This window comes from Cnephaeus nilssonii (assembly GCF_951640355.1).
Source record: "Cnephaeus nilssonii genome assembly, chromosome: 11".
Taxonomy (NCBI): Eukaryota; Metazoa; Chordata; class Mammalia; order Chiroptera; family Vespertilionidae; genus Cnephaeus; species Cnephaeus nilssonii.
In genome coordinates, this window is record NC_137082.1 from 36,046,464 (window position 1) to 36,070,430 (window position 23,967).

The 23,967-nt window shown below is 56.6% G+C and overlaps 1 protein-coding gene across 5 annotated transcripts; it reads left to right on the forward strand.

Annotated features, from left to right (window-relative positions):
* Positions 1-23,965, forward strand: MYH7B (myosin heavy chain 7B). 5 transcript variants are annotated; one of them, XM_079783990.1, is made up of 40 exons: positions 1-262; positions 1,748-1,854; positions 2,056-2,199; positions 2,859-3,015; positions 3,321-3,348; positions 4,471-4,567; positions 6,675-6,698; positions 6,852-6,944; positions 7,077-7,140; positions 8,382-8,480; positions 9,080-9,183; positions 9,328-9,466; positions 9,720-9,838; positions 9,929-10,078; positions 10,252-10,422; positions 11,565-11,744; positions 11,834-11,966; positions 12,050-12,126; positions 12,533-12,620; positions 12,788-12,905; positions 14,630-14,753; positions 14,857-14,993; positions 15,762-16,017; positions 16,976-17,218; positions 17,617-17,793; positions 17,897-18,042; positions 18,380-18,470; positions 18,547-18,936; positions 19,762-19,888; positions 19,974-20,092; positions 20,182-20,378; positions 20,521-20,870; positions 21,036-21,160; positions 21,276-21,391; positions 21,884-22,280; positions 22,353-22,478; positions 22,569-22,739; positions 22,828-22,932; positions 23,016-23,111; positions 23,600-23,854. In XM_079783990.1, exons 1-40 carry the CDS (start codon positions 172-174, stop codon positions 23,837-23,839), a joined length of 5,916 nt encoding a protein of 1,971 aa, XP_079640116.1. In that variant the 5' UTR covers positions 1-171; the 3' UTR covers positions 23,840-23,854. The 5 variants fall into 5 exon arrangements, with proteins under 5 accessions (XP_079640116.1, XP_079640115.1, XP_079640114.1 ...); XM_079783989.1 differs by lacking the exons at positions 1-262; positions 1,748-1,854; positions 2,056-2,199; positions 2,859-3,015; positions 4,471-4,567 and having other exon boundaries at positions 3,209-3,348; positions 9,720-10,078; positions 22,353-22,739; positions 23,600-23,737; positions 23,828-23,965; XM_079783988.1 differs by lacking the exons at positions 1-262; positions 1,748-1,854; positions 2,056-2,199; positions 2,859-3,015; positions 4,471-4,567 and having other exon boundaries at positions 3,209-3,348; positions 9,720-10,078.
* Positions 23,966-23,967: the final 2 nt, after the last annotated feature.

Here is a 23,967-nt window from a genome sequence, read left to right on the forward strand (position 1 = left end):
GAGCCCCAGGAAATCACCTGGGTCCTATGGATTGTTGGATCATGCCCCAGTTTGGGGCCCCTGGTCCCTCAGTTCCTCTCTCGCTGCCATCTTCCAGTGTCTGCTGCCTTGGACCACCTTAAACCTCCAAGATTTCTAGTCCCTCATCCTCCACCTCTCAGCACTACCACCATGATGGATGTGAGTGAACTCGGGGAGTCCGCCCGCTACCTCCGCCAGGGCTACCCGGAGATGATGAAGGTGCACACTGTCGCATGGGATGGTAAGTGAAGGCAGAGGGGCCACAGCCACAGAGAAGCCTTTATGGACTTAGACCAGGAGTGGGGAGGGTGACACTGAGCTCAGGGCTGAAGGAGCATGCACTCTGGCCTGATAGCTTTAGCCTGGACCTTTCTCTTAGAGTCTGGGGTCCTGAGACTAAGTTCTGTGTGCATCACGGTTGTGAGCAAGCCTCGGTTTGCTCCTCTGTAAAATGGGACAATATCAGAGCTGCAGTCTGTGGCTAGAACCTGAGGCCTCTGAGGTGAGAGTGATTGGTATGGGTGCAGGCTGCTTCCACATGTCCAAAAAACCTGTGCTGGAGTTATTTTTAGTGCTTTCCATAGAGCCAAAGCCTCTGTTTATTAGGGACAGGAATAAAGACTACTATTTATGACCTGGTTTGTTCATAGGACAATAATAACAATAGGCAGTGCCCATTGTGTGCCAGGCCCAGAGCAGATGACCTTCCATGCATGAGCTCAACAACCTGGGGAGGTGGGGACCAGGGCCAGGGCCAGCTTCGTGGGTGTGCCATCTCTGCATTTGCAAAGGGCACTAACCTCAGAAAGGCCTCATGTTTGATTTAACACTCTGTCACCATCTTGACATTTTTTAAAAATATATTTTTATTGATTTCAGAGAGATAGAAACATCAATGATGAGAGAAAACCATTGATTTGGCTGCCTCCTGCACGCCCCCCCTCCCCCCCCCCCCCCCCCCGGGGATTGAGCCCACAATCTGGGCATGTGCCCTTGGCCGGAATCAAACCTGGGACCCTTCGGTCCACTGACCAATGCTCTATCCACTGAGCCAAACGGTCTAGGGCCCATCTTGCAATTTTTAATACTTTTTTTTTTTTTTTAACCAGGGGTCTGCACTTTAACACCGGGGCCTACAAGTTATGTAGCTGGTCCTGATTGAAGCACTTGGCTAGTAAGTGGCAGGACCGGGAACAGAACCTGGTCTGCAGCCTGAGTCCCTGCCTTTAACCAGTGTGACATATGGGCTCCCTGAAGCTCTGGGACCAGCTGGCCAGGCAGGAGGATATACAAGACACAGAGTTAGGAGACCTGTGTTTGAGTCTTCAGTGAAATGGAGGAGGTGGAGTCGCCTTTAGAATTATGTGCCTGACATTGAGGGCTGCTCCATATGGGACCTCAGGAGATGCCCACAATGTTTTGCTATTGAGGGAAAGGCCCAGAGAGGATGAGGGATTTTCCTGAGGTCACAGGGCACATGTGGCAGAAGCAGGAATCCTAGCCCAAGTGTGTAATCAGGGCAGTGAAGGACTTACCCATCAGGGAATCCCCTGGGAAGATCCTTAGAGCCCCTCCCAGCTCTGCCTTGACAGGAGCCTGAGTCTGGAAGGATCTGCTCTGGGTATTCCTGCGTCCTGACAGAGGGGGTACTGGGAGGGGCACAGCTTATGGACATGGCTTGATGGACCCCCAGCCTCTGAGTGTGCCTCGGCCACTCTCAACCTAGGGAAGAAGCGGGTCTGGGTACCTGATGAACAGGATGCCTACGTGGAGGCTGAGGTCAAGTCAGAGGCTACTGGGGGCAGAGTCAACGTGGAGACCAAAGACCAGAAGGTTTGGCTGCCCCTTTCCCCGGTGTTAGCTCCTCCACCTCCCGCCCCCCTCCTCCCCCCCCGCCCCCCCAGTATGCAGCTGTTGGCCAGCTGTCTGTATGAAAGGGGGTCTGGGAGGGTACAGGGGTGAGAGGTGGAAGTCAGTGAATACCTGCCTGCCCTCCCGCCCGCCTGCCACTCCACTATATGGCCTCCCTGGCAGATGCTGATGGTGCGGGAAGCAGAGCTGCAGCCCATGAACCCGCCCCGCTTTGACTTGCTGGAGGACATGGCCATGATGACGCACCTCAACGAAGCCTCGGTGCTGCACAACCTACGCCAGCGCTATGCTCGCTGGATGATCTACGTGAGCCAGGAACTGGGGAGGGGCCGAGGGTGTGGAGGGGATGTGTGTGGTTGGGGCGGGGTCAGAGCAGCAGGGGCGGGGCTAGAGGAAGAGCCGCCGCGCCTTGGGGACAGGACTATGGAGAAGGGGAGGGGCTGTGTGCAGTGGGGCGGGGCTAGGAGAAGGGAGCCTTGTATAGTGTGGGCGGGGCTAGGAGAAGGGGTGGGGCTGTGTGCAGTGAGGCGGGGCTAGGAGAAGGGGAGGGGCTTGTGCAGTGGGGCGGGGCTAGGAGAAGGGGAGGGGCTTGTGCAGTGGGGCGGGGGTAGGAGAAGGGGAGGGGCTTGTGCAGTGGGCGGCTAGAGGTGGAGCAGGGTGATGTCACGGGGCTGTAGAAGTGGGGCTATGGCTGAGACAGGGCTGGAGTTTCAGCTCTGGGAGTGTAGTGGCGGGGCTTCAGCGTGGGGGGCGAGGGTAGAGACTCCACAGTGGGGCCATGGAGAAGGGGACATGGCTGTGGGCAGGAGTTAGGCTGGATCGGGGCTAGGCAGCCACAGAGGGTATCACGTGGCATAGTTAAGTGGCTCCTTGGGGAATATTGCAAAGGTCATAGTTTTGTGAGGGCTGGGGCCTGGGAATGGGAACTTGGCCTCCAACAGCCTATCTATACGCTTTCTCCTCAGACTTACTCGGGCCTCTTCTGTGTCACCATCAACCCCTACAAATGGCTCCCGGTCTATACGCCCTCCGTGGTGGCCGCTTACAAGGGAAAGCGCCGCTCGGAGGCCCCACCCCACATATACGCGGTGGCAGATAACGCCTACAATGATATGCTGCGAAGTAAGGGCTGCCTGGACTCCTCTTCCTCTCCCCACCCAAGACCCCTACCCCAGCTACAGGGAAACTTCTTTAGAGGACCCCTTCCCTCCACTTGCATTGCCCTTGGATACTGCCAGACACTCTAGCTCAGCCATTGTCTCTCCAAGTGGGAACTGGCTGCGGACTGTAGGGTCCTATCTGGTCCTTCCCATTTCTGGCTCTGGCTGGTGGAGGGCATGCCCCAGTGCTATGGATACCCAGTGTGCTCCACCTGTGGCTGGTCCCTCATCGTGGCTAACTTCTGTGTATCCTTCCCATTCCTCCAGACCGAGAAAACCAGTCCATGCTAATCACGTAAGTGTGCGGCTCTGGGGGTGGGGTGGGAAGTGCTGGCCATCTGGCAGGAAGGGAATGGAACTAAAATCATATCCCAGGGTTGGTTCTAAAGTGCTTAGGGCAGGACTAAGCTAAATTTACCACCTGAAGCTAAATTAGAGCATGTTCTCTGCCCCCATTCTGGGTAGACATGTTATGGATAGTAAGCAGGAAAGGGACACCCAAGTACCAGATGATCACCAGCCCTGATCGCCCCTCTTTCCAGGGCCTGGAATCTTTCCCCACCTTGATCTTTTGGGAGTTCCGATTTTGGCTTAAGGGGAATGGGGCATTCTTCTTCCTTTCCTCCTCCTTACCTTCTCCTTATCTCTGGGTCTTATTTCTGATCCTTTGTTTGTCTCCATGGGAAAGTGATAGAATTCCTACATGCCAAGTCCATGTCCAGCCAAGCCAACATGGACATTGTTTGTGTATGAGTGTGTGTGTACATGCAGCCTGGTTTTAGAGCAAGGCCTTTGAAACCAGATAGAACTGGGGGTTCAGGTTCTGTGTTCACTTCTTCCTGCTGATGTCCTTAGGCCTCTGAGTCTCATCAGTAACAACAGAACAATCCTACCCACCTACCATGCAGAGCTACAAGGAGTCAGCATTTTAATGTGCATACTTGGCACACAGCAGGGACAGTCACATAACTTCTCTGAGCCCCATTTCCTTATGCATAAAATGGGGGTGGTGCTGGTGCCTACCTTTCCTCCTCTTCACCTTCTCCTTGTCTCTGGGTCTTAGTTCTGATCCTTTGTTTCTAAGGCTTAAATGATTAAATGAGCCAATACAAGTAAAGAAAGCACTTGGCCCAGTGCCTGGCACTAAATTTGCACTTAGTAAATGGTGGCATTGTGTGTTCTCATCTCACGGGGGTGGGAGGGGGGGTATGATCTATCGACACCGGCCTGCTCTGTAAACAGCTCAATGCCTCTGAGGGCTGATCTCTTCTGGGTTTTGTTTTTTGAGTTGGGGTCCTAACTTGGGAGCTGGGTTGGGGAGGGCAGAGGGCCCCTGCTTGTGGAGTGGGACACTGAGGGATGGGAGGAATTAGAGTGGCCAGGTGGGCATTGGTGACTTATGTTTGTGTCATCCAAGCGGAGAGTCGGGGGCCGGTAAGACGGTTAACACCAAGCGGGTCATTCAGTACTTTGCCATCGTCGCTGCCCTGGGAGACGGGCCAGGCAAGAAGGCCGTAAGACTCGCCCACTTGGGCGCTGCTCACCACTGCTGCTCACTGTTTTTCTTTTTGTTTCTCCTCCCTCCCCCCCCTTTTTTTTTCTTTTTATGTTGATTCCCCAGAGCCTCCAGCCCCGCCTGAGCCTTCCACCTTAGTGGGGGACTCTGGCCTGAGCAAGGCTTGACCAAAGAAGCTATGGCCACCTCTGCTATGCTGTGCCACCCAGTCCCAGGCCTGTCTCAGTGTTTCCATCTGTAAACAGAGGGGTGGGACCACATCGCTATTCCTCAACTTTTTATGTAGTTTTCTCCTCACATGGTGACCTTCATATTTTGAGAGAGTTTACCAAATAGGCCGTTTTTGCTAAGAAATGATTATTTTTTTGGTTTTCATGCACCAAAGAGAGTTACCTGCTGTCAGTCAAACAAGCAGGCTTATGAGGCCTTTAGCCAGAGCCAAAGGCGCTTGGCAGCATTCCCAACAGCAGGGGTAGGGGACAGTTTTGCACCCCCTGATTTCTGTATGGTTTTTGAAAATTTCTGAAACAAGGGGGGGACCAGTGTTTTGTTTTTGTTTTTGAAGTACAACATCCATTCCCAGCCCCCAGGCCAGTGATCCAGATCTCTGTGAATGCTCCTCTCCCATCTGCCTCCCCAATGGGCTGCCTTTACTTTCCAGAGCCCAAGACCGCCTCCCTCACAGTCCTCCTTCCTGGCCCTGTTGAGCCTTGCTTTATTCTGGGGCGTTTTTCCTTTTTCTAATTTTCTTTTCTTTTCTCCACTTTAAGTTTTTGTCTTTTTCCTTTTTGCCTTTTTCTTTTCCCCATTTGAATTTCTTGATTTTTTATTTTTATTTCAGTTTTGTTGTTTTTTTTTTGTTGTGGTGGTGGTTGTTTTTGTTGTTTTGTTTTGTTTTTTGCTGTTGACTTTTTGGTACTCTTTCCTCCTTCCTCTCCCCACCCCATTTTCCAAACCCCATGTGAGGATGCTGCAGAAAGTTGGGGCTTGGTCCTCTAATGGGAATGGGGGGTAGAAAGAGGCCAGAGCGAGCAGGGTAGGGGCAGGGAGGGACTTCAGGGGATGGGCTCCTGCCACTTCCCTCCTGCCTCTGTCCCCCCAACAATATCTCCGGGGGGATTGTTTCAGTCTTGGGCTCCCTGGAGGTGAGTGAATAACCAAAGGCCCCTGGTGGCATGGTATCTGTCACTTTAGAATCTATTCTTCCTTTCTCTCCCTTTCAGTCCCCCCAGAGATATTGTTGGGGGGTGGGGGCAGAGGCAGAAGGGAAATGGCAAGAGCATGTTCCCCGAGCTCCACTCCACACAATCTTAGCCAGGGCTTTGGAGCAGGCCTCTTTCGGGCTGCCAGGACCCAAGGTAGGGAAGAGAAGGAAAGGGGAGTGGAGGGAAGACAAGGATGAGGCTAGGAGAGGACAGTGCGGGGGGATCCTCTCAGTTCAATAATCTCTCCAGGTGAGACATATGGGTGGCTGTGGGTGCTGTGGGAGGCAGATGCCTGGGCTCAGTGCCTTCTCTCTCCCACTTACCGTGTGGCTTTGAGTAGGTTACTTCCCAGCTCTGAGCCTTAGTTTCCTCATTTGCAAAGTAGGGTAATAGTAGGCACCTGGCAGGGCCATTTTAAATAATAGTAGGTGTACAAGTTAACTGCGCCACGAAGATGTGCCTGATCACAATGCGAAGGAGAGGCGTGAAGGGCTCACGGAGGTGAGGGTACGAAGGTTCAGGCGAAAGAGATCTCTTCCAGCCATAAAGCATCTGGGAAGCCTTCCTAGAGGCGGGGGCATTTGAGCTGTTGCTCTGAAGAGGATTTTAGTCAGGAGCCTCTAGCGCTTGGGGCAGGGGCCACTTCCTGGAGTGTGGGAAATGATGGGATATGGAAGAGGCCAGAGACAGCTGGGGGAGGGGAAGGGCTGCTAATTGTAGACTCCCCCAGACTCAGCCCCCTGCCATGCTTGCTCCTACTTTCTAGCAGTCCTCTTGTAACAGTCCTGGGAGGGTGAGGCGGGTCGGGGGTGGGGCTAACATTCACTGTCCTGCTAACTACTGTCACCCTGGCCTGGTGAGACCTCACACCCTCTAACATTGTCTTCTTTCTCCCCACAGCAATTTCTGGCCACAAAGACTGGGGTAGGTATGGGGCCAGTGTGAGTGGGCAGGCAACAATTATGCGGTCCTGGGAACCTGCCCTCCCCTTCCCAACCAGAGGTGTCTGGGATGGGCTGTTACCCGGGACAGCGGCTGCTCTGGGTCCCAGCCAGTGAGCATGCCTCACCCCACCAGGGCACCCTCGAGGATCAAATCATTGAGGCTAACCCTGCTATGGAGGCTTTTGGCAATGCCAAGACCCTGCGGAATGACAACTCGTCCCGCTTTGTGAGTGGCCACAGTGGGAAGGGTGGGTGGGTGGAGCGGGACCGGCAGCAGGGAGACACGGGTGGTGGGAGCCTTCAGCTGATAGGGCAGCATGGCTGGGCCCTCTGACTGAGACTGCACCCCTGCCCACAGGGCAAGTTCATCCGCATTCACTTTGGTCCCTCGGGGAAGCTGGCATCTTCGGATATTGACAGCTGTGAGTTTGGGTGAGGCGGGGAGGGCGGGGACGGGACAGAGGCCATGGTCTGAGTCTTTCTGCTCAGACGGAGCGTCCCTCAAGTCCTTGGCTCCTGCCTGTTTCAGGCACTCCTTTCCATCCCCAGGCCACCGCCCAGCGCAGGCCCTGTTCTTACCTGGAACATTCCACCAGCCTCCATGTGGTCTCCCAGCCTCCATTCCTCTGCTGGGGCTTCTAGCCAGAATGACCTTTGCATGGATACTAATGTGACCACATTGTGTTCCTGCATAGAAATCTTTTCTGGATCCTATCACCTTAAGATGGAGACCCAAATCCTTATTTGGTAGTTAGGCTCTCTGTGATTGGGCCCTTACCCCACTCCAGTCCTTTCTCTGGTCCTAATAGGGTGGGCCTGTGCCCATCCTGCCCCAGACTCTACACATCGAGTCCTCATCCTTCCTGGCAGCCCCTCCTAACGCCTGTGGGTTGTTGCCCATCCGCCTCACCCAGTCCAGCTGCATAGACACCAGGTGCCCAGGCCACATGCACAGAGGGTCCGCCACACTGACCACTCCCCACCTTGGGATTCCTGGTCAGATCCTGATGAATAAGCACAGACATACGGTGATGGGCAGGGAACAGCATAATTCATGCCCCGACTGACCACGTGCAGACACATGGAGCTCCGCCCACACACACGCTGACACACCAGCACTGCTCTGGAGGAAGGCGGGGTTGTGGGTGAAGGAATGAAAGCATAGATGAAAGAATGGACAAATGAATATCCCCACACAGATACCACATTCACATACCCACACACAGTTACACGGGGATGCACACACATTCCCACATTGTGACATGCAAGATGGAGAGACACATTTTATATTTTTTATGTGTTTTTTTTATTGACTTCAGAGAAGGGCGAGGGAGGGAGAGATAGGAACATCAATGATGAGAGAGAACCATTGATTGGCTGCCTCCTGCACGCCCCACAATGGGATCAAGCCTGCAACCTGGGCATGTGCCCTTGACTGGAATTGAACCTGGGACCCTTCAGTCTGCAGGCCGGCGCTCTATCCACTGAGCCAAACCAGCTGGGGCAAGAGACACACTTTAGTACATGCTGATGTATATAGGCAGTGCCTCTACACACACCCCTGCCCCTCACCCACAACCCTGCCCTGCCCCTTCAGCCCTATTGGGGTGACCCGCTCTGGGGAGTGCAGAAGATGGTAGGCCAGCACCTCCCTTTCTCCCAGATCTCCTGGAGAAGTCACGGGTGATCTTCCAGCTGCCCGGAGAGCGTGGCTACCACGTCTACTACCAGATCCTCTCAGGGAAGAAGCCAGAGCTGCAGGGTAAGGGCCAGGGATGGATAGGGTGGGAGTACATAGGACTGGGAGGGAGGGAGAGCTTCCTGTCCCCCATCAGACCGGGCCCTGGGATGTCTGTTTCCTCACTCTTCTGGGGTCTGTGACATCCTATCTTTGTTCTGAGGCGCTTCTGTCCCCTCCCACTCCCTGGGACTTCTGGTTATTGCTGAGCCCTCTCTCATGCAGGGAACTGGCCGCTGCTCTTGTAAAGTTGTCCCTCCTGTGGTCCTGAGGCCAGAGAGACCCTACTCAGCCCAAGGAAGGGCCAATGGCTCTGTCTAGGCCAGCTCCCCTCTCTTGCAAGCTCCTTGAGGGCAGAGTCTGGTCCTCGCTGTGCCCCAGCACAGGGTCTGGACCAGAGGGGTGGCCCTGAGCAGTGGTGGAGGGATGAATGTGACATAGGGACGGGCTCATGCCTCAGAGAACCATAGAAAAAAGAATCCATGGACATGGGGGTGGGGAAGTCCTAGGAGGGCCCTAGACTCTCCTGCAGGGCTGGCCCCCGGGACCCACCACGCTGGGATGGGGTAGGAGGATAGCCAGGTGAACACAGCTGGACCCACCCTCTTCGCCTGTGTTCCCAGACATGCTGCTTCTGTCTGTGAACCCCTACGACTACCACTTCTGCAGCCAGGGTGTCATCACCGTGGACAACATGGATGATGGGGAGGAGCTCATGGCCACTGACGTATGTCGGGTGGGAGCAGAGCGGGCGCCTGCCGCGTGCGGCCCTGCGACGCTGGGTAGAGATCAGGGGGCGGTTGCAGTGCCCTGAGCTTGGCTGGACCCTGGAGGAGCCCAGACTTCTCTGATCCTGCCATCCCCACCGCAGCATGCCATGGACATCCTGGGCTTCAGTGTGGACGAGAAGTGCGCCTGCTATAAGATTGTGGGTGCCCTCCTGCACTTCGGAAACATGAAGTTTAAGCAGAAGCAGCGGGAGGAGCAGGCCGAGGCCGACGGCACCGAGAGTGAGGGGCCCTGGCCCTGATCCCAAAGTCCTGTTCATGACCGTTAGCCCTAACCCTTGTCCACAGTCTTTGACCTCAGTCTTAACTGGCCTGATTGTGACCCCTGACTCAACGCCAGACCCTCACCCTCCTGAGCTGCACAATCTGTTGACCCTGAATTTGACCCTTCCTAGCTTTCCCTCCCTGATGCCAGGCTGAGGCCATTTGAGCCCCCAGGTGTTCTAATGGTTGGTTCCACCTCCTGCCCTGCCAGGTGCTGACAAGGCTGCCTACCTGATGGGAGTCAACAGTGGGGACCTCCTCAAAGGCCTTCTGCACCCCCGAGTGCGTGTGGGGAACGAGTATGTGACCAAGGGCCAGAGCGTGGAGCAGGTGAGCTGCTCGCAGACCAGGGCTGACCCGGGACAGCTGGGAAGGGTCCTCCCCTTGCCAGGTCCCAGCCCAGCATCCCCACAACTTCAGGTGGTGTTTGCCGTGGGGGCTCTGGCCAAGGCCACCTACGACCGGCTGTTCCGGTGGCTGGTGTCTCGGATCAACCAGACACTGGACACGAAGCTGCCCCGGCAGTTCTTCATCGGGGTCCTGGACATCGCTGGTTTTGAGATCTTTGAGGTGAGGGCAGGCCCACACCCAGGGCCATGGGTGGGTGGGGGCAGGAGCCTGGGCTTCTGCTTGGGGGCAGGGTGAACTCATACACATTCCTGTTCTTCTCTGGGCCTCCCTGTCCTGCTGAGCCCGGCACCTCCTTCTGCAGTTTTATTTTTCTTTCTTTTCTCCCTCTACAGTTTAATAGCTTTGAGCAGCTGTGCATCAACTTCACCAATGAGAAGCTGCAGCAGTTCTTCAACCAGCACATGTTTGTGCTGGAGCAGGAGGAGTACAAGCGGGAGGGCATTGACTGGGTCTTCATCGACTTCGGCCTGGACCTGCAGCCCTGCATCGACCTCATCGAGAAGGTGGAGCCTGGCGCAAGCTCACTGCAGCGGGGAGGGTGTGGGTGCAGTGAGTGAGCATGTGCAAGTGTGCATGTAAGTGTGTGTGTGCGTGGAAGTGAGCGTGTGCCTGTGTACAGCTCTGGCTATGTCTCTGTACATGCCATGAACGGGAATGCGTGCATGTGTGTGATAGGTGTGCTGGAGACTGTAAAAGCATGTTGGTGACTATGTGTGAGCAATGTGAGTGTGCATCCCAGCACTGTTGACAATAGCCCCTCATGGGTGGACACAGTTTTGAAGTTCACAAGGTCCTATTGCAGCCACAATTTCACTGGACCCTCAGAACTGCCCTGGGAGAGGAGTAGGATGTTTGCTTATTTGTTTATTTATTGTGAAACATTATATAAATCTCCCCATTGTGCAAAGAATGGGAGAAAGAAAAATCAGAAAATTAGAAAAGTGAAAAGTAAAGGGGAAATAATGTTTCCCCAACCCCCACACAACCAGAATCTTGGCCCTCTGGTTAGTTTCCTCCAAGTCTTGTGTCCTGGGCATCGGTTTTCACTCAGACAGACTCAGGTCTCCTCTTTTTCTCTAAAATGGGTTTTGAACATTGAACATTGAACGAAGAAGGCACAGTAGTTCATGCAGCAGATGGTTTTCAGACAATGCCTTTCTGGAATTTCCTGTTGGACATTTATTTAGGTGGTTGACAGTTTTTGTTTGTTTTTCACTGTTAAAGCAGCACATATTATGCATTTCCCCACTTTGCAGGTTAGGAAACAGGCTTAGGGAGGCTCAAGGGCCCCACAGCTAGTAAGTTTGAACCCAGGAAGCCAAAATTTGAACTCGGCTGCTTTTTTTTACTGTACCTGTGAGTGTGTGTGAGATCATGGAGCTGGGGGCTGATGGGTACAAAGATGCCAGTTTGTGAGTTTGCGCAGTTCTCATAAGCAAAGAGGACAACTCAGAGCTTGAATTGTGCAGAAGAGGGATGGAGACCAAAGTGTTCTTCTGTCTTAGAAGACGGGGCTCCTGGGTGCAGGTATGGTCTCTGCCCTCTGAGCAGGTGGCCGTGGGGCATCTGGAAAGGCTTCTGAAGGGGGGGCTCCCGGAGGATGGGCTGGCGCCGTGGAGGTCCTTCAATCTTGTTCTGTCCCCAGCCGCTCGGCATCCTGTCCATCCTGGAGGAGGAGTGCATGTTCCCCAAGGCCTCCGATGCCAGCTTCCGGGCCAAGCTCTATGATAACCACGCAGGGAAGTCGCCCAATTTCCAGCAGCCAAGGCCTGACAAAAAGCGCAAATACCAGGCCCACTTTGAGGTGGTCCACTATGCGGGTGTGGTAGGTGCCTATTGGAACCCCGGCTCTTGACCACTCTCCTCCCTCTGGGTTTCTCCGCCTTGGCTCAGCACCTGTCTGATCTCCGCCAGGTGCCTTACAGCATCGTGGGCTGGCTGGAGAAAAACAAGGATCCCCTGAATGAGACAGTGGTCCCCATCTTCCAAAAGTCGCAGAATAAGCTCTTGGCCACCCTCTACGAGAACTATGCAGGCTCCTGCTCCAGTACGTGCCAAGGGACTGGATTGCCATTCTGTGGGGACTCAGAGTGATGTCCCTGGAGTGACTGGTCCCCATGTCTCTCCTAGCCGAGCCCCCGAAGTCTGGTGTGAAAGAGAAGCGTAAAAAGGCAGCATCATTCCAGACGGTGTCCCAGCTGCACAAGGTGAGGCCCAGCCTGGGCCTGTGCAGGCCTCACCCCTTGGCCTCCAGCCCGTTCTCGCTCCCTGATCTGTCCCCTGCACCCTGGGCGGGCGGCCGTTAAGACTTGCAGTGATGTTTAACTCCTCTCCACGTGAACATCACAGCAAGTCTGTGCTGCTTCCCGTCCCCACGCTGCCTGGGCAGGGTTTGGGGGGTGAAGTGGGGGCCTGAGGGGCCTGGGTGGGGAGTGAAGGCTGTGGTGACAGGACCCAGTCAAGCAGAAGAGGGCAGAGGGTCACAGGAAAGAGTGACAGATGTGTGGAGGCACGTGGAGGGGCCTGCCCCCCAGCCCTTAGCGGGCTGATCCACTGCGGTTTCCAATTCTGCCTCCCTGCCCTGTGTGCCTTCTCCCCTCTCCCCACCTCCAGGAGAACCTCAACAAGCTGATGACCAACCTGCGGGCCACACAGCCTCATTTTGTCCGCTGCATTGTCCCCAACGAGAACAAGACCCCAGGTAGTCACCCTGGGGCTGGGTGGGTGGTAGTGGGGAACATTGAAGGGAGGGGCCAGGGTGGACTGGGAGCTGGATCTTTCCCTTCCGCAGAGCCCCCCATATGGACTGTTGGTCTTTCTTTGAGGCACGAGACCTCTGACCTTTTCCTTTAACTCCCACCCGTCTAGGGGTCATGGATGCCTTCTTGGTGCTACACCAGCTGCGCTGTAATGGGGTCCTGGAGGGGATCCGGATCTGCCGCCAAGGATTCCCCAACAGGCTGCTCTACGCCGACTTCCGGCAACGGTGGGTGTCTTCCTGCCCCAGCCCTGGCTCCTCCCCAGCTCCCCCTACACAGCCACCTTCCGCTTGCCCTCCACCCTGGTGGAGGCAACAGCCTGAGGGGATGAGAAGGGCACACATTGTAGAGTCAGACAGACAGTTCCTGTCACCTGGAAGGATGCAGTGTGACTGGGGAGGCGGCTGGGCAGGAGTCCAGTGGGAGATGTGGTGGCTGAGGCCTTGGATACAGAATAAGAAAGAAAAGACAAGGGTGGTGACTCCCAGGTGTTTGGTTTGAGCAACTGGGAAGCTGGTTGTAGGTTTACTGAGATACCAAAACAGGGTTTTTTATTTTGGGGAGATAGTGGATTGGTCCCTACTTTGAACACAATTATTTGAAATGTCTCCAGTGATGTCCTAGAGGAGAAGTCCTGGGTGAGAATGGATTTTAGTCTGCATTTAGGCAGAGCTAGATGCAGATTTGGGAACTGAATGAGGGTTTGTGTGGACCAGACTTGGCATGATGCCTGGCCCCTCGTGAGCACCCAGTCAGAGCTTTATCTCCTCCCCTCCCTTCCTCAGTTCGGTTTTGTTGGGCCACTAGCAGCCTAAGTTCCCTCCCCTTCCAGAAGTAACTGGCCCTCCACGCTGACGTATGTATGTACAAATATTGTACGTGGACCCGTGCATGTGCACACACACGAGTCTGTGGGTTGTTTTTTCATGTAACCATATGTCTTTAAAAATATATGTATGTATTTATTGATTTCAGAGAGGAAGGGAGAGGGAGATGAGAATAATTGATAGCTGCCTCCTGCACACCCCCAATGGGGATCGAGCCTGCAGCCCGGGCATGTGCTTGACCCTTGACCGGGATCGAACCATGACCTCCTGCTTCATAGGTTGACACTCAACTACTGAGCCACGCCGGATCGGGCTAACCATATGTCTTGGAGATTGTTCCTTATCAATAGGAATAAGTCTGTATCATCACCCTTTTTTAAATTTTAATTATGACTTTATTTTTTAGATGTTTTAGGTTCACAGCAAAATTAAGAGGAAGGACTTCCCCATGTTCTCCCTATCCCCGCACACGCACAGCCTCCCCCGTTTTGAACATCGCCTACCGGGTAGGACAGGTTCACTGCTGAACCTGCACGGACCCATCATCACCACCTGAGTCCACAGTTGGCACTCGGGTCTCTCAGTGCCTTACATCCTGTGACTTTGGATGATTATGTAGCAATGTGCAGCATCACGCTGGAAATATCCCATCGTCTAGTGCCTGCTTTCCTCATCAGTCCCCTAGTGCAGGCTTTTGTGTGTCTCAGGTTTTGCCTTCACAGTGTGGCCACAGCCAACCTGACCTGCATGGCTCTGTGCACACATGCAAATGTGTGCACTTATTGGCTAGAATTCTCTCCCAAATTTTCCTTCAGTTTGAGATGTGCTATACCATACCACCTTCTTAAACAACTATGAAAGTGCTGCATGCCTTTTGTAAGCACTGCAGCCCCTTAAAGAACCTCACTACTGGACGCATTTAAACGGAACCGAGATTTTTCAGCAGAACACTCCTACCTCCTAGTCTCACACTGCCCCCCGACCTCCCGCCAACTTGTTCAGTATGTGTCCCACTGGAACTCTGCTCCAGCTCTGGAGACAGTTCCAGGAACATTCCTCACCAGCCTCCTCAGTCCTTGGCTCCCTGCCCAGCCTCTCCTCACCAGTTCTCCCTGCTGTCCCAGGTACCGCATCCTGAACCCCAGTGCCATCCCTGATGACACCTTCATGGACAGCAGGAAGGCCACAGAGAAGCTGCTGGGCTCCCTGGACATTGACCACACCCAATACCAGTTTGGCCACACCAAGGTCAGGGCACAAAGGAGTTAGGGCTGACTCAGGTGTGGGTGGTCACACTGGACAGGAGACATGCTGGTGGGTGGAGGTTACAGCTGTGGCCCCACCCACCCAGGTGTTTTTCAAGGCTGGGCTTCTGGGCATCCTGGAGGAGCTGCGTGACCAGCGTCTGGCCAAGGTCCTGACGTTGCTGCAGGCACGGGGCCGAGGCCGCCTCATGCGCCTTGAGTACCAGCGCCTGCTTGGAGGCAGGTGGGTGTGGACAGAGATGGAGGACCGGGGTTTTGGTGGGACTACTGTCCACTCAGGGAACCACCAGGCCCTTTGGGAACTGAATGAGGGTTTGTGTGGACCAGACTTTGCATCATGCCTGGCCCCTTGTGAGCACCCAGTCATCTCTCTTGTGGGTCAGATTACCCCTGTGGAGTTAGGGTGTCTCTGAGGGGTAAGGTTCTGTTTTGTGCCCCTCAACTCCCAGCTTCCATTTTGTCACCTCAAAAGTTGGGGTAAGAACACCTGTTTCTCCACTTCGGGACATCCCAGAGCCTGGCCCACAGTGGTTATGACTTAAATGCCAGGCAGGAGAATTTATGTGCATTATCTTGTTTAAAGATGGGATGGTCCTAAGACATGTGTGTTGTGATTATCTCCATTCAGAGCCATCCTGTCACAGCTGCCAGTGGGAGGGGGCGGGATGGAAGGCAGGAGGTGGAGATGAGAGAGAGTCCAGGTGGTCTGATCCCATAGCCGGTGGCTTTACCACTCCTGGTGTCTTTAGGACATTTGCAAGGGCCAACAGGACATTCAAGGCTTGTGAGCCCCCTCCCTGTAGGCACCTGCATGACCTTGGCCTCTCCCTCAATCTCCCTACAAAGCAGAGGCGTTAGGACCTACTTGAGAGGGCGTGTGGGAAGATGAAAAGAGATCACACCCTGAAGAGCCTGCCCCAGGGGAGGTGCTCAGGGAACACCAGGGCTGTCACTATGAGCCTGCTGGTCATCGGTTACTGCCCCTCCCCAGGGATGCCCTGTTCACCATCCAGTGGAACATTCGTGCCTTCAATGCTGTCAAGAATTGGTCATGGATGAAGCTCTTTTTCAAGATGAAGCCGCTGCTGCGCTCGGCACAGGCCGAGGAGGAGCTGGCGGCTCTGCGGGCAGAGCTACGGGGGCTGCGAGGGGCACTGGCCGCTGCAGAGGCCAAGCGACAGGAGCTGGAGGAGACACACGTCAGCATCACCCAGGAAAAGAATGACCTGGCCCTGCAGCTGCAGGCAGTGAGTGGGGGGCGGGGACAGGGCAGGGTTCCCTCAGTGACCTGATGCCACAATGAACCCCCGACTGCTCCAAGGAAACACCCCAACCAGCTCCCTGGCCCGGGCGGACCTGGTGTGGTCCGAGTGCCCAAGCCTTACCTGGATCTGCCTTCTGCTCCAGACGGGCCACAGGATGAGGCTGTGGGCTCATGCCCATGTCACCTCCTCCATTCCCAGCCTGCCCAGCCACAGGCTGTCTGTCCACGTGTCCTGTGCTCCCACCCCCATGCCACTTTGCTTCCCGCTGTAGCTGCAGTGGAGCCCCATTTCCCCAGCTCTCCCCTCCTTGCCGTCCCTGAAACAGACAGACCCATGCTCCCTTCTCTGGCAAAGGGTCCACGGGAACCCAGGTCGCAGGTAACAGTAATAACCAGATGGCAGGGATCGAGGGTCCCGAATCTCCCCACGCCCAGAGCCATTCTGTCCTTCAGCAAATCCTTCGTGTTCCCTGCATGCCAGGCTAGCTCTAGAGATACACAGGTGGGAGGACAGATGGGCCTGTGGTCACCAAACTCACCTGCTGGTGCAGGACAACGTTAGGCAGCCTGGCGCCGAGAGGAAGCAGTGAGGTGGGAGAGAATACCAGAGCCGCTCCACAGCTGTGCAGGGCTCGCACGTCTGCCGCTCCCACCCACCTCCACAGAAGGCCTCGATTGGGCCTCACTCTGGGTTGTCCCCAGCCTAACATTCCCCTCTTGCAGGTGTCACTTCAGCCCCTGCCCATCCCTCCACCTAAGCCCTCATCCCACTGAGCCCCTTCAGGGCCAAGAGCAGGCCATAGGCATTCCGTGGTCCCCAGAACCCAGCTGAGTCCAACCTTTGCATGGACAAATTAACTTTCTTCTCTAGGCCCCAGCCTGGTGCCCCGCTGCTGGTTTACCTGGCCCTGCCTCCCCTCTGCCCCTTCCCGTTCCTCTAGGAGCAGGACAACTTGGCAGATGCTGAGGAGCGCTGCCACTTGCTAATCAAGTCCAAGGTGCAGCTGGAGGGGAAGGTGAAGGAGCTGAGCGAGCGGCTAGAGGACGAGGAGGAGGTGAATGCCGACTTGGCCGCCCGCCGGCGCAAACTGGAGGACGAGTGCACGGAGCTCAAGAAGGACATCGATGACCTGGAGCTAACTCTGGCCAAAGCCGAGAAGGAGAAGCAAGCCACTGAGAACAAGGTGGGGCCAGCAGCTGCAGGTCCCACTCCTGGCTCTGCCAGGCCCCTGTGGAGCCCCGGGCAGGTGGCTGCACTTACCCCATTAGGGTGGGTGAGGATTCCCTGTGTAACCAGTCTGCTAGCACTTACCACAGGGCCTAGCGTGAGTAGGTGCTAGGATGGCAAGCTCCCTGAGCGCAGGAACCCCAGCTCCCAGCTCTGTACCTCCCGGTGCCTTCGCATACTGCCTGTCATTGAACCTTTTCAACAGCTCCATGGCGTTCATTCAGGGAGGATGGTACTGTCATCCCTTAGGGATGAAAAAAGGAGGCTGAGTGAAGTGACGTGCTTGCTCACTGGAAGGGGTGGCTACTCAGACCGGAGTGTGGGAGGGACATCCCCATCTTGGCCCTGGCACAGGTGAAGAACCTGACGGAGGAGATGGCAGCACTGGACGAGTCGGTGGCTCGGCTGACCAAGGAGAAGAAGGCATTGCAGGAGGCCCACCAGCAGGTCCTGGGTGACCTGCAGGCTGAGGAGGACCGTGTGAGCGCACTGGCCAAGGCCAAGCTCCGGCTGGAGCAGCAGGTGGAAGACGTGAGTCGGGCACAGCAGAGGGCTGTGTGGTGGTACTGGGAAAGCCGGGAGGGTGCCTGGCTGGGCCTGGTGGCTGAGCAGGTCTGCGCCCCCCATCCCACAGCTGGAGTGCTCCCTGGAGCAGGAGAGGAAGCTGCGCATGGACACAGAGCGGGCCAAGCGCAAGCTCGAGGGTGACCTGAAGCTGACACAGGAGTCAGTGACAGATGCTGCCCAGGATAAGCAGCAGCTGGAGGAGAAGCTCAAAAAGTAGGCCTGGGGTGGGCAGCAGACCAACCCCTGGCCAGCAGGGGCCTCCTGAGCCTACACCGGCTCTCACTCCTGGACTCTAGCTGGTTCCACATGACTGCAGGGGTTGAACATGGAGGGTTGAGATGGGGGTTACTAGGTGCTGGTGGCAGTGTCCTGTCCTCCCTGGACCAAGTGCCCTGACCAGGCTCTGAGGCCAGGGCTTGAGAGGGAAGGCAGGGTTGAGGTCACCGAGGGCTGCTCTGGGTGCAGGGTGTGTGCTGGGGGGGGGGGGGGGGACAGGCAGGTTGGTGGAAATTAGGACCAGGGCAGGCTCATGCTCTGCTGTGGCCTCCAGGAAGGACTCTGAGTTGAGTCAGCTGAACCTGAGGGTGGAGGACGAGCAGCTCCTTGGAGCGCAGCTGCAGAAGAAGATCAAGGAGCTGCAGGTGTGTGGGGGACGGGGCGGATGGGGACCAGTGTGATAGGCTTACAGAGGTGACAGCTGCCTCCCGCTGTCCCCAGGCTCGGGCAGAGGAGCTGGAAGAGGAGCTGGAGGCAGAGCGGGCGGCCCGGGCCCGTGTGGAGAAGCAGCGGGCGGAGGCAGCCCGGGAGTTGGAGGAGCTGAGTGAGCGGCTGGAGGAGGCAGGTGGTGCGTCTGCTGGGCAGCGAGAGGGGTCTCGCAAGCGCGAGGCTGAGCTGGGGCGGCTGCGGCGGGAACTGGAGGAGGCTGCGCTGCGACACGAGGCCACAGTGGCTGCCCTGCGGCGCAAGCAGGCAGACAGCGCGGCCGAGCTGGGTGAGCAGGTGGACAGTCTGCAGCGGGTGCGACAGAAGCTGGAAAAAGAAAAGAGTGAACTCCGCATGGAGGTGGATGACCTGGGCACCAGTGTGGAGACTCTGGCCCGTGGCAAGGTGTCTGCCTCCTTCCTGACCCTGACCTCTGACCCCCCTTCAGCATCCTTACCTGACCCCTTAGGCGCTGATCCCATAGCTATCCTGACTCTAGGCCAATGCTGAACCCTGACCACCCCATGCCAATATTGACCCCACACTAATCTTGAACCCAGTAGATCCTGATCCCTGACCCATTCACCTGGCATCTAACCCCAATCCCACTACAGTCCTGACCTCAAACCCTGACTCTGAAACTCAGTGTCTTGACTCCAGGTTATTTTTGACCCAACGTCCAATTCTAACTTAGCCCTTGACCTGCGAACTCTGTCCTGAATTCAGCAACCAACCTTGACCCTTGACCTTTGTACCACCTAATCCTGACAGCTGGACTCTGTCCCTACCTGACTTCAGACTCTAGTATCCCAACTTCATTCAGACCCACTGGCCTCAGGACTAGTCCAGCATTCTCACTTTAAAAAATTTCTTATCTACGTATTCATTTTTAGAGGAAGGGGGGTGGGGAGAAAGAGAAACATAGACTTATTGTTCCACTTTTCTATGCATTATTCTCATATATGACCAGACCGGGGATCAAACCCACAACTTTGGTATATTGGGATGATGCTCTAACTGAGCTACCCGGCCAAGGCTACCTTCTCACTTCTGATGTCCATCTTTTAAGCAATATAGGAATCTCTCTGAACTTGGGGCCCTGTTCTCGCTTTGATTCCTGGGCCATGTCTAGCCTTCTAGTTCCCCATTCCAGGTCCCTGTCTGATTGGCAGTCGTATATCCTGCCCTCTAATTCACAAACTTGTCCTGACCTCTGACCTTGGATCTCAGGCCAGTGCAGAGAAGTTGTGTCGGACCTATGAGGATCAGCTGAGTGAGGCCAAGATCAAGGTGGAGGAGCTGCAACGGCAGCTGGCGGACACGAGCACCCAGCGTGGCCGGCTGCAGACGGAGAACGGTGAGTCAGGGGCTCAGATGGGCCATCCCAGGGCCTCAGTGCTGCCTTTGCCAGCCTGACGTGCTGCCTCACCCCTTGGCTGCAGGGGAGCTGAGCCGCCTGCTCGAGGAGAAGGAGTCTCTGATTAGCCAGCTGAGCCGTGGGAAGGCCTCGGCCACCCAGAGCCTGGAGGAACTGCGGAGGCAGCTGGAGGAGGAGAGCAAGGTGGGCTTGGCCACTGGCTGCACAGAGGGCAGTGTGGGCATCAGGGCCTTTGGCCAGGCCTGACACTGAGGTTACTGGGGTCCCTGCAGGCCAAGAATGCGCTGGCCCACGCCGTGCAGGCTTTGCGGCACGACTGTGACCTCCTGCGAGAGCAGCATGAGGAGGAGGCCGAGGCACAGGCCGAGTTGCAGCGGCTGCTGTCCAAGGCCAACGCGGAGGTGGCCCAGTGGAGGAGCAAGTACGAGGCAGATGCCATTCAGAGGACCGAGGAGCTGGAGGAGGCCAAGTAAGTGCCTTGCTGGCCAGGCCATCACCACACAGGGTGACCTGCGCCTCTGAGCCCTGATGGGGAGAGGTGAGATGTGGGGGCCATGCTTCTGCCAGCCTCGCTCGGCTCCATAGTCATACCCTGTCTGCTCCGGGGCTAGAAAGAAGCTGGCCCTGAGGCTGCAGGAGGCAGAGGAGGGTGTGGAGGCTGCACACGCCAAGTGCTCATCACTGGAGAAGGCCAAGCTGCGGCTGCAGACAGAGTCAGAGGATGTGACCCTAGAACTGGAGCGGGCAACCTCAGCAGCTGCTGCCCTGGACAAGAAGCAGCGGCACTTGGAGCGGGCACTGGAGGAGCGGCGGCGGCAGGAGGAAGAGACACAGCGGGAGTTAGAGGCAGCCCAGAGGGAGGCTCGCAGCCTGGGCACTGAGCTCTTCCGGCTGCGGCACAGCCACGAGGAGGCCCTGGAGGCCCTGGAGACCTTCAAGCGGGAGAACAAGAACCTTCAGGGTACGACCCAGCCCAGGGTCAGAGAACTGCTCCGGGGTCATTGGGAGTCCCTGGGGTCACACACCGTGTCCTGGAGTAGTCACCCTGGAACTAGGGGTGAATGATGCAGCCTGGGTTGGAGCATGAGCTTTGAGGTGGCCTCTCAGTGCCCTGTCCACTTTGCAGAGGAGATCAGTGAGCTCACAGACCATGTCAGCCTCAGTGGGAAGAGCATCCAGGAACTGGAGAAAGCCAAGAAGGCACTGGAAGGGGAGAAGAGTGAGCTCCAGGCCGCACTGGAGGAGGCCGAGGTCAGAGGCTGGCACAGGGGTGGGGTGGATACCGACCCACTGCTTCCCTGGCCTCCCTCCTCCCTTAAGACACACTCAGGGCCCCAGGGCCCACACTGCCTACTCTGCACCCCAGGGGGCTCTGGAGCTGGAGGAGACCAAGACCCTGCGGATCCAGCTGGAGCTATCCCAGGTCAAGGCGGAAGTGGACCGGAAGCTGGCAGAGAAGGACGAGGAGTGCACTAACCTGAGGTATGGGGGCCAGGGCCATCCTACCCACCACCACTCCCATGGGTCCACCTGTCCTCAGGGCTAATGGCCCCTCCCAGCCCAGCCACCCGAGTGGGAAAAAGGAAGGAAAGCAGTGTTTGCTGAGCCCCTGCTGTGCACACAGATTGGCAGGGACACTAGTTTGTGCCTCGCACAACGCTTCCTCAGGTCAGGATTATTGTCCAGTCTGGGCGTGAACGTCAGAGAGCCTATAGGATTTGCTCAAGGGACACAGTCAGGGTGGAGCCAGAGTTCAGCCAACATCGGTCTGCTCCAGAGCCTCACTCTTGTCTGTGAACTTACTCTGATGGGGAACAGGAAGTCACATGGGGCTTGAAATCAGGGAGGGGTGTCACTTACTCCCAAAATGGGTTCATGTCTCCAGTGTTCCTTGGGCATTTATAAGAGCAGGTGTGGTGCTGTGCCTACCTGCTTTCGATGGACAAGACTCTCACTGTCTTCTCCCTCCCACAGACGCAACCACCAGCGGGCAGTGGAGTCCCTGCAGGCCTCCCTGGATGCAGAGACACGGGCCCGCAATGAGGCACTGCGGCTCAAGAAGAAGATGGAGGGTGACCTCAATGACCTGGAGCTGCAGCTGGGCCATGCCACCCGCCAGGCCACGGAGGCACAGGCAGCCACACGGCTGCTACAGGCCCAACTCAAGGAGGAACAGGCAGGGAGGGACGAGGAGCAGCGGCTGGCAGCTGAGCTCCGGGAGCAGGCACAGGCCCTGGAGCGACGGGGTGTGCTGCTGGCTACGGAGCTTGAAGAGCTGCGAGCTGCACTGGAGCAGGGAGAGCGCAGCCGGCGGCTTGCAGAACAGGAGCTGCTGGAGGCCACCGAGCGCCTCAACCTCCTGCATTCACAGGTGAGGGCAGCAATTCACAGGGAGGCGTAGGGTGGCTGCCTACTGGCTGACTGAGGCTCTGCTTCCCCCCAGAACACTGGCCTCCTGAACCAGAAAAAGAAACTAGAGGTGGACTTGGCCCAGCTGAGCGGAGAGGTGGAGGAGGCTGCCCAGGAGAGGCGGGAAGCTGAGGAGAAGGCCAAAAAGGCCATCACTGACGTGAGGCTGGGCTGGAGCTGTGGAGGGGACAGAGCCCAAGGGACTTCCACTGGGGCCAGTCACCCCGACCATCCATCTCACCCTGGACAGGCGGCCATGATGGCCGAGGAGCTGAAGAAGGAGCAGGACACAAGCGCACACCTGGAACGGATGAAGAAGACACTGGAGCAGACGGTGCGGGAGCTACAGGCACGGCTTGAGGAGGCAGAACAAGCTGCCCTCCGAGGTGGGAAGAAGCAGGTGCAGAAGCTGGAGGCCAAGGTGCGTGTGGTGTTCCCATCCTTCCCCTGCACAGTGGGCAGTGCGAGGGCAGGCTCAGGGCATCAGGCCCACCTCCTGCTGCTCACAGGTGCGGGAGCTGGAGGCTGAGCTCGACGCTGAGCAGAAGAAGCACGCCGAGGCCCTCAAGGGGGTGCGGAAACATGAGCGCCGGGTCAAGGAGCTTGCGTACCAGGTGGGTGACAGGTCCACCTCTAAAGGGGCGGCACAAAAGCTGGTCTGGTCCCGGCAAGACCTGAGTCCCCTCTACCTGTGCAGGCCGAGGAGGACAGGAAGAACCTGGCTCGCATGCAGGACCTGGTGGAAAAGCTGCAGAGCAAGGTCAAGAGCTACAAACGGCAGTTTGAGGAGGCGGTGAGTGTACTGGGTCTGGACCCCGGGGGTCGGGTACTACCAGGTCAGGACGCCTGTGGAACCCAACTTCAAAGCTGATCCCAGGCAAGAGGCCAGCAACTGTCAGCCCTATTCCACCTCTGGACATGGCTTCCCAGTGTTGGCTTTGTGAGTAGGCAGGCAGTGACCTAGCTCGTGACCCTCCTGTCCCAGCGGGAAGAGTGTTTCTCACAGCTCTAATAACAAGAGGTGAGACCCAGCTTTGTCTCTGAGGAGACCCCATGTGCTTTCCCCTTCTGGCCCAGGTCTGGCACATGGGTACCTCTGAAGAGGTGTCACCACCCCTTCCTTCCTGCTGTGGGTGCAGGTGAAGGGGGTAGAGGAACATGGGTAGTGGTGGTGGGAGCATAGTGGAAGACAAAGAGAAACCGGACCCTTTCTGCGATGGGGTGGGACCAGACTGACCATCTCGGTTACCAAAGGGTGACCCAGCCTGCCTGTGCCCCCAGGAGCAACAGGCAAACACTAACCTGGCCAAGTATCGCAAGGCCCAGCATGAACTGGATGATGCGGAGGAGCGGGCAGACATGGCAGAAACCCAGGCCAACAAGCTGAGGGCACGGACTCGGGATGCCCTGGGCCCTAAGGTAAGGGGCAGCCTGGGGCACCACCTTGCCTTCTGCAAGGGGAGGGGGGGCAGGTGGTATAGTTCACTGAGCCACCCTTTTTCCCCTCAGCACAAGGAATGAAGCCTGCTGTCCGACCCGCACCTCTCCATCTGCTGAACCCTGGATAAATGCCGCATCTACAGCTCCAGCCGGCTTCCTTCTCGTTCTTTGGGACTCAGGAGGGGAGGGGAGCACATGGTCCCACAGAC

What these genes read in the sequence shown, in the direction of transcription:
- MYH7B (XM_079783990.1), top strand. Translation starts at nt 172, where the DNA reads ATGATGGATGTGAGTGAACTCGGGGAGTCCGCCCGCTACCTCCGCCAG. An exon ending in AGGAGCTCATGGCCACTGAC is followed by an intron (nt 9,184 to 9,327) that starts GTATGTCGGGTG and finishes TCCCCACCGCAG; the next exon opens with CATGCCATGGACATCCTGGG. An exon ending in CCGGCTGCAGACGGAGAACG is followed by an intron (nt 19,889 to 19,973) that starts GTGAGTCAGGGG and finishes CCTTGGCTGCAG; the next exon opens with GGGAGCTGAGCCGCCTGCTC.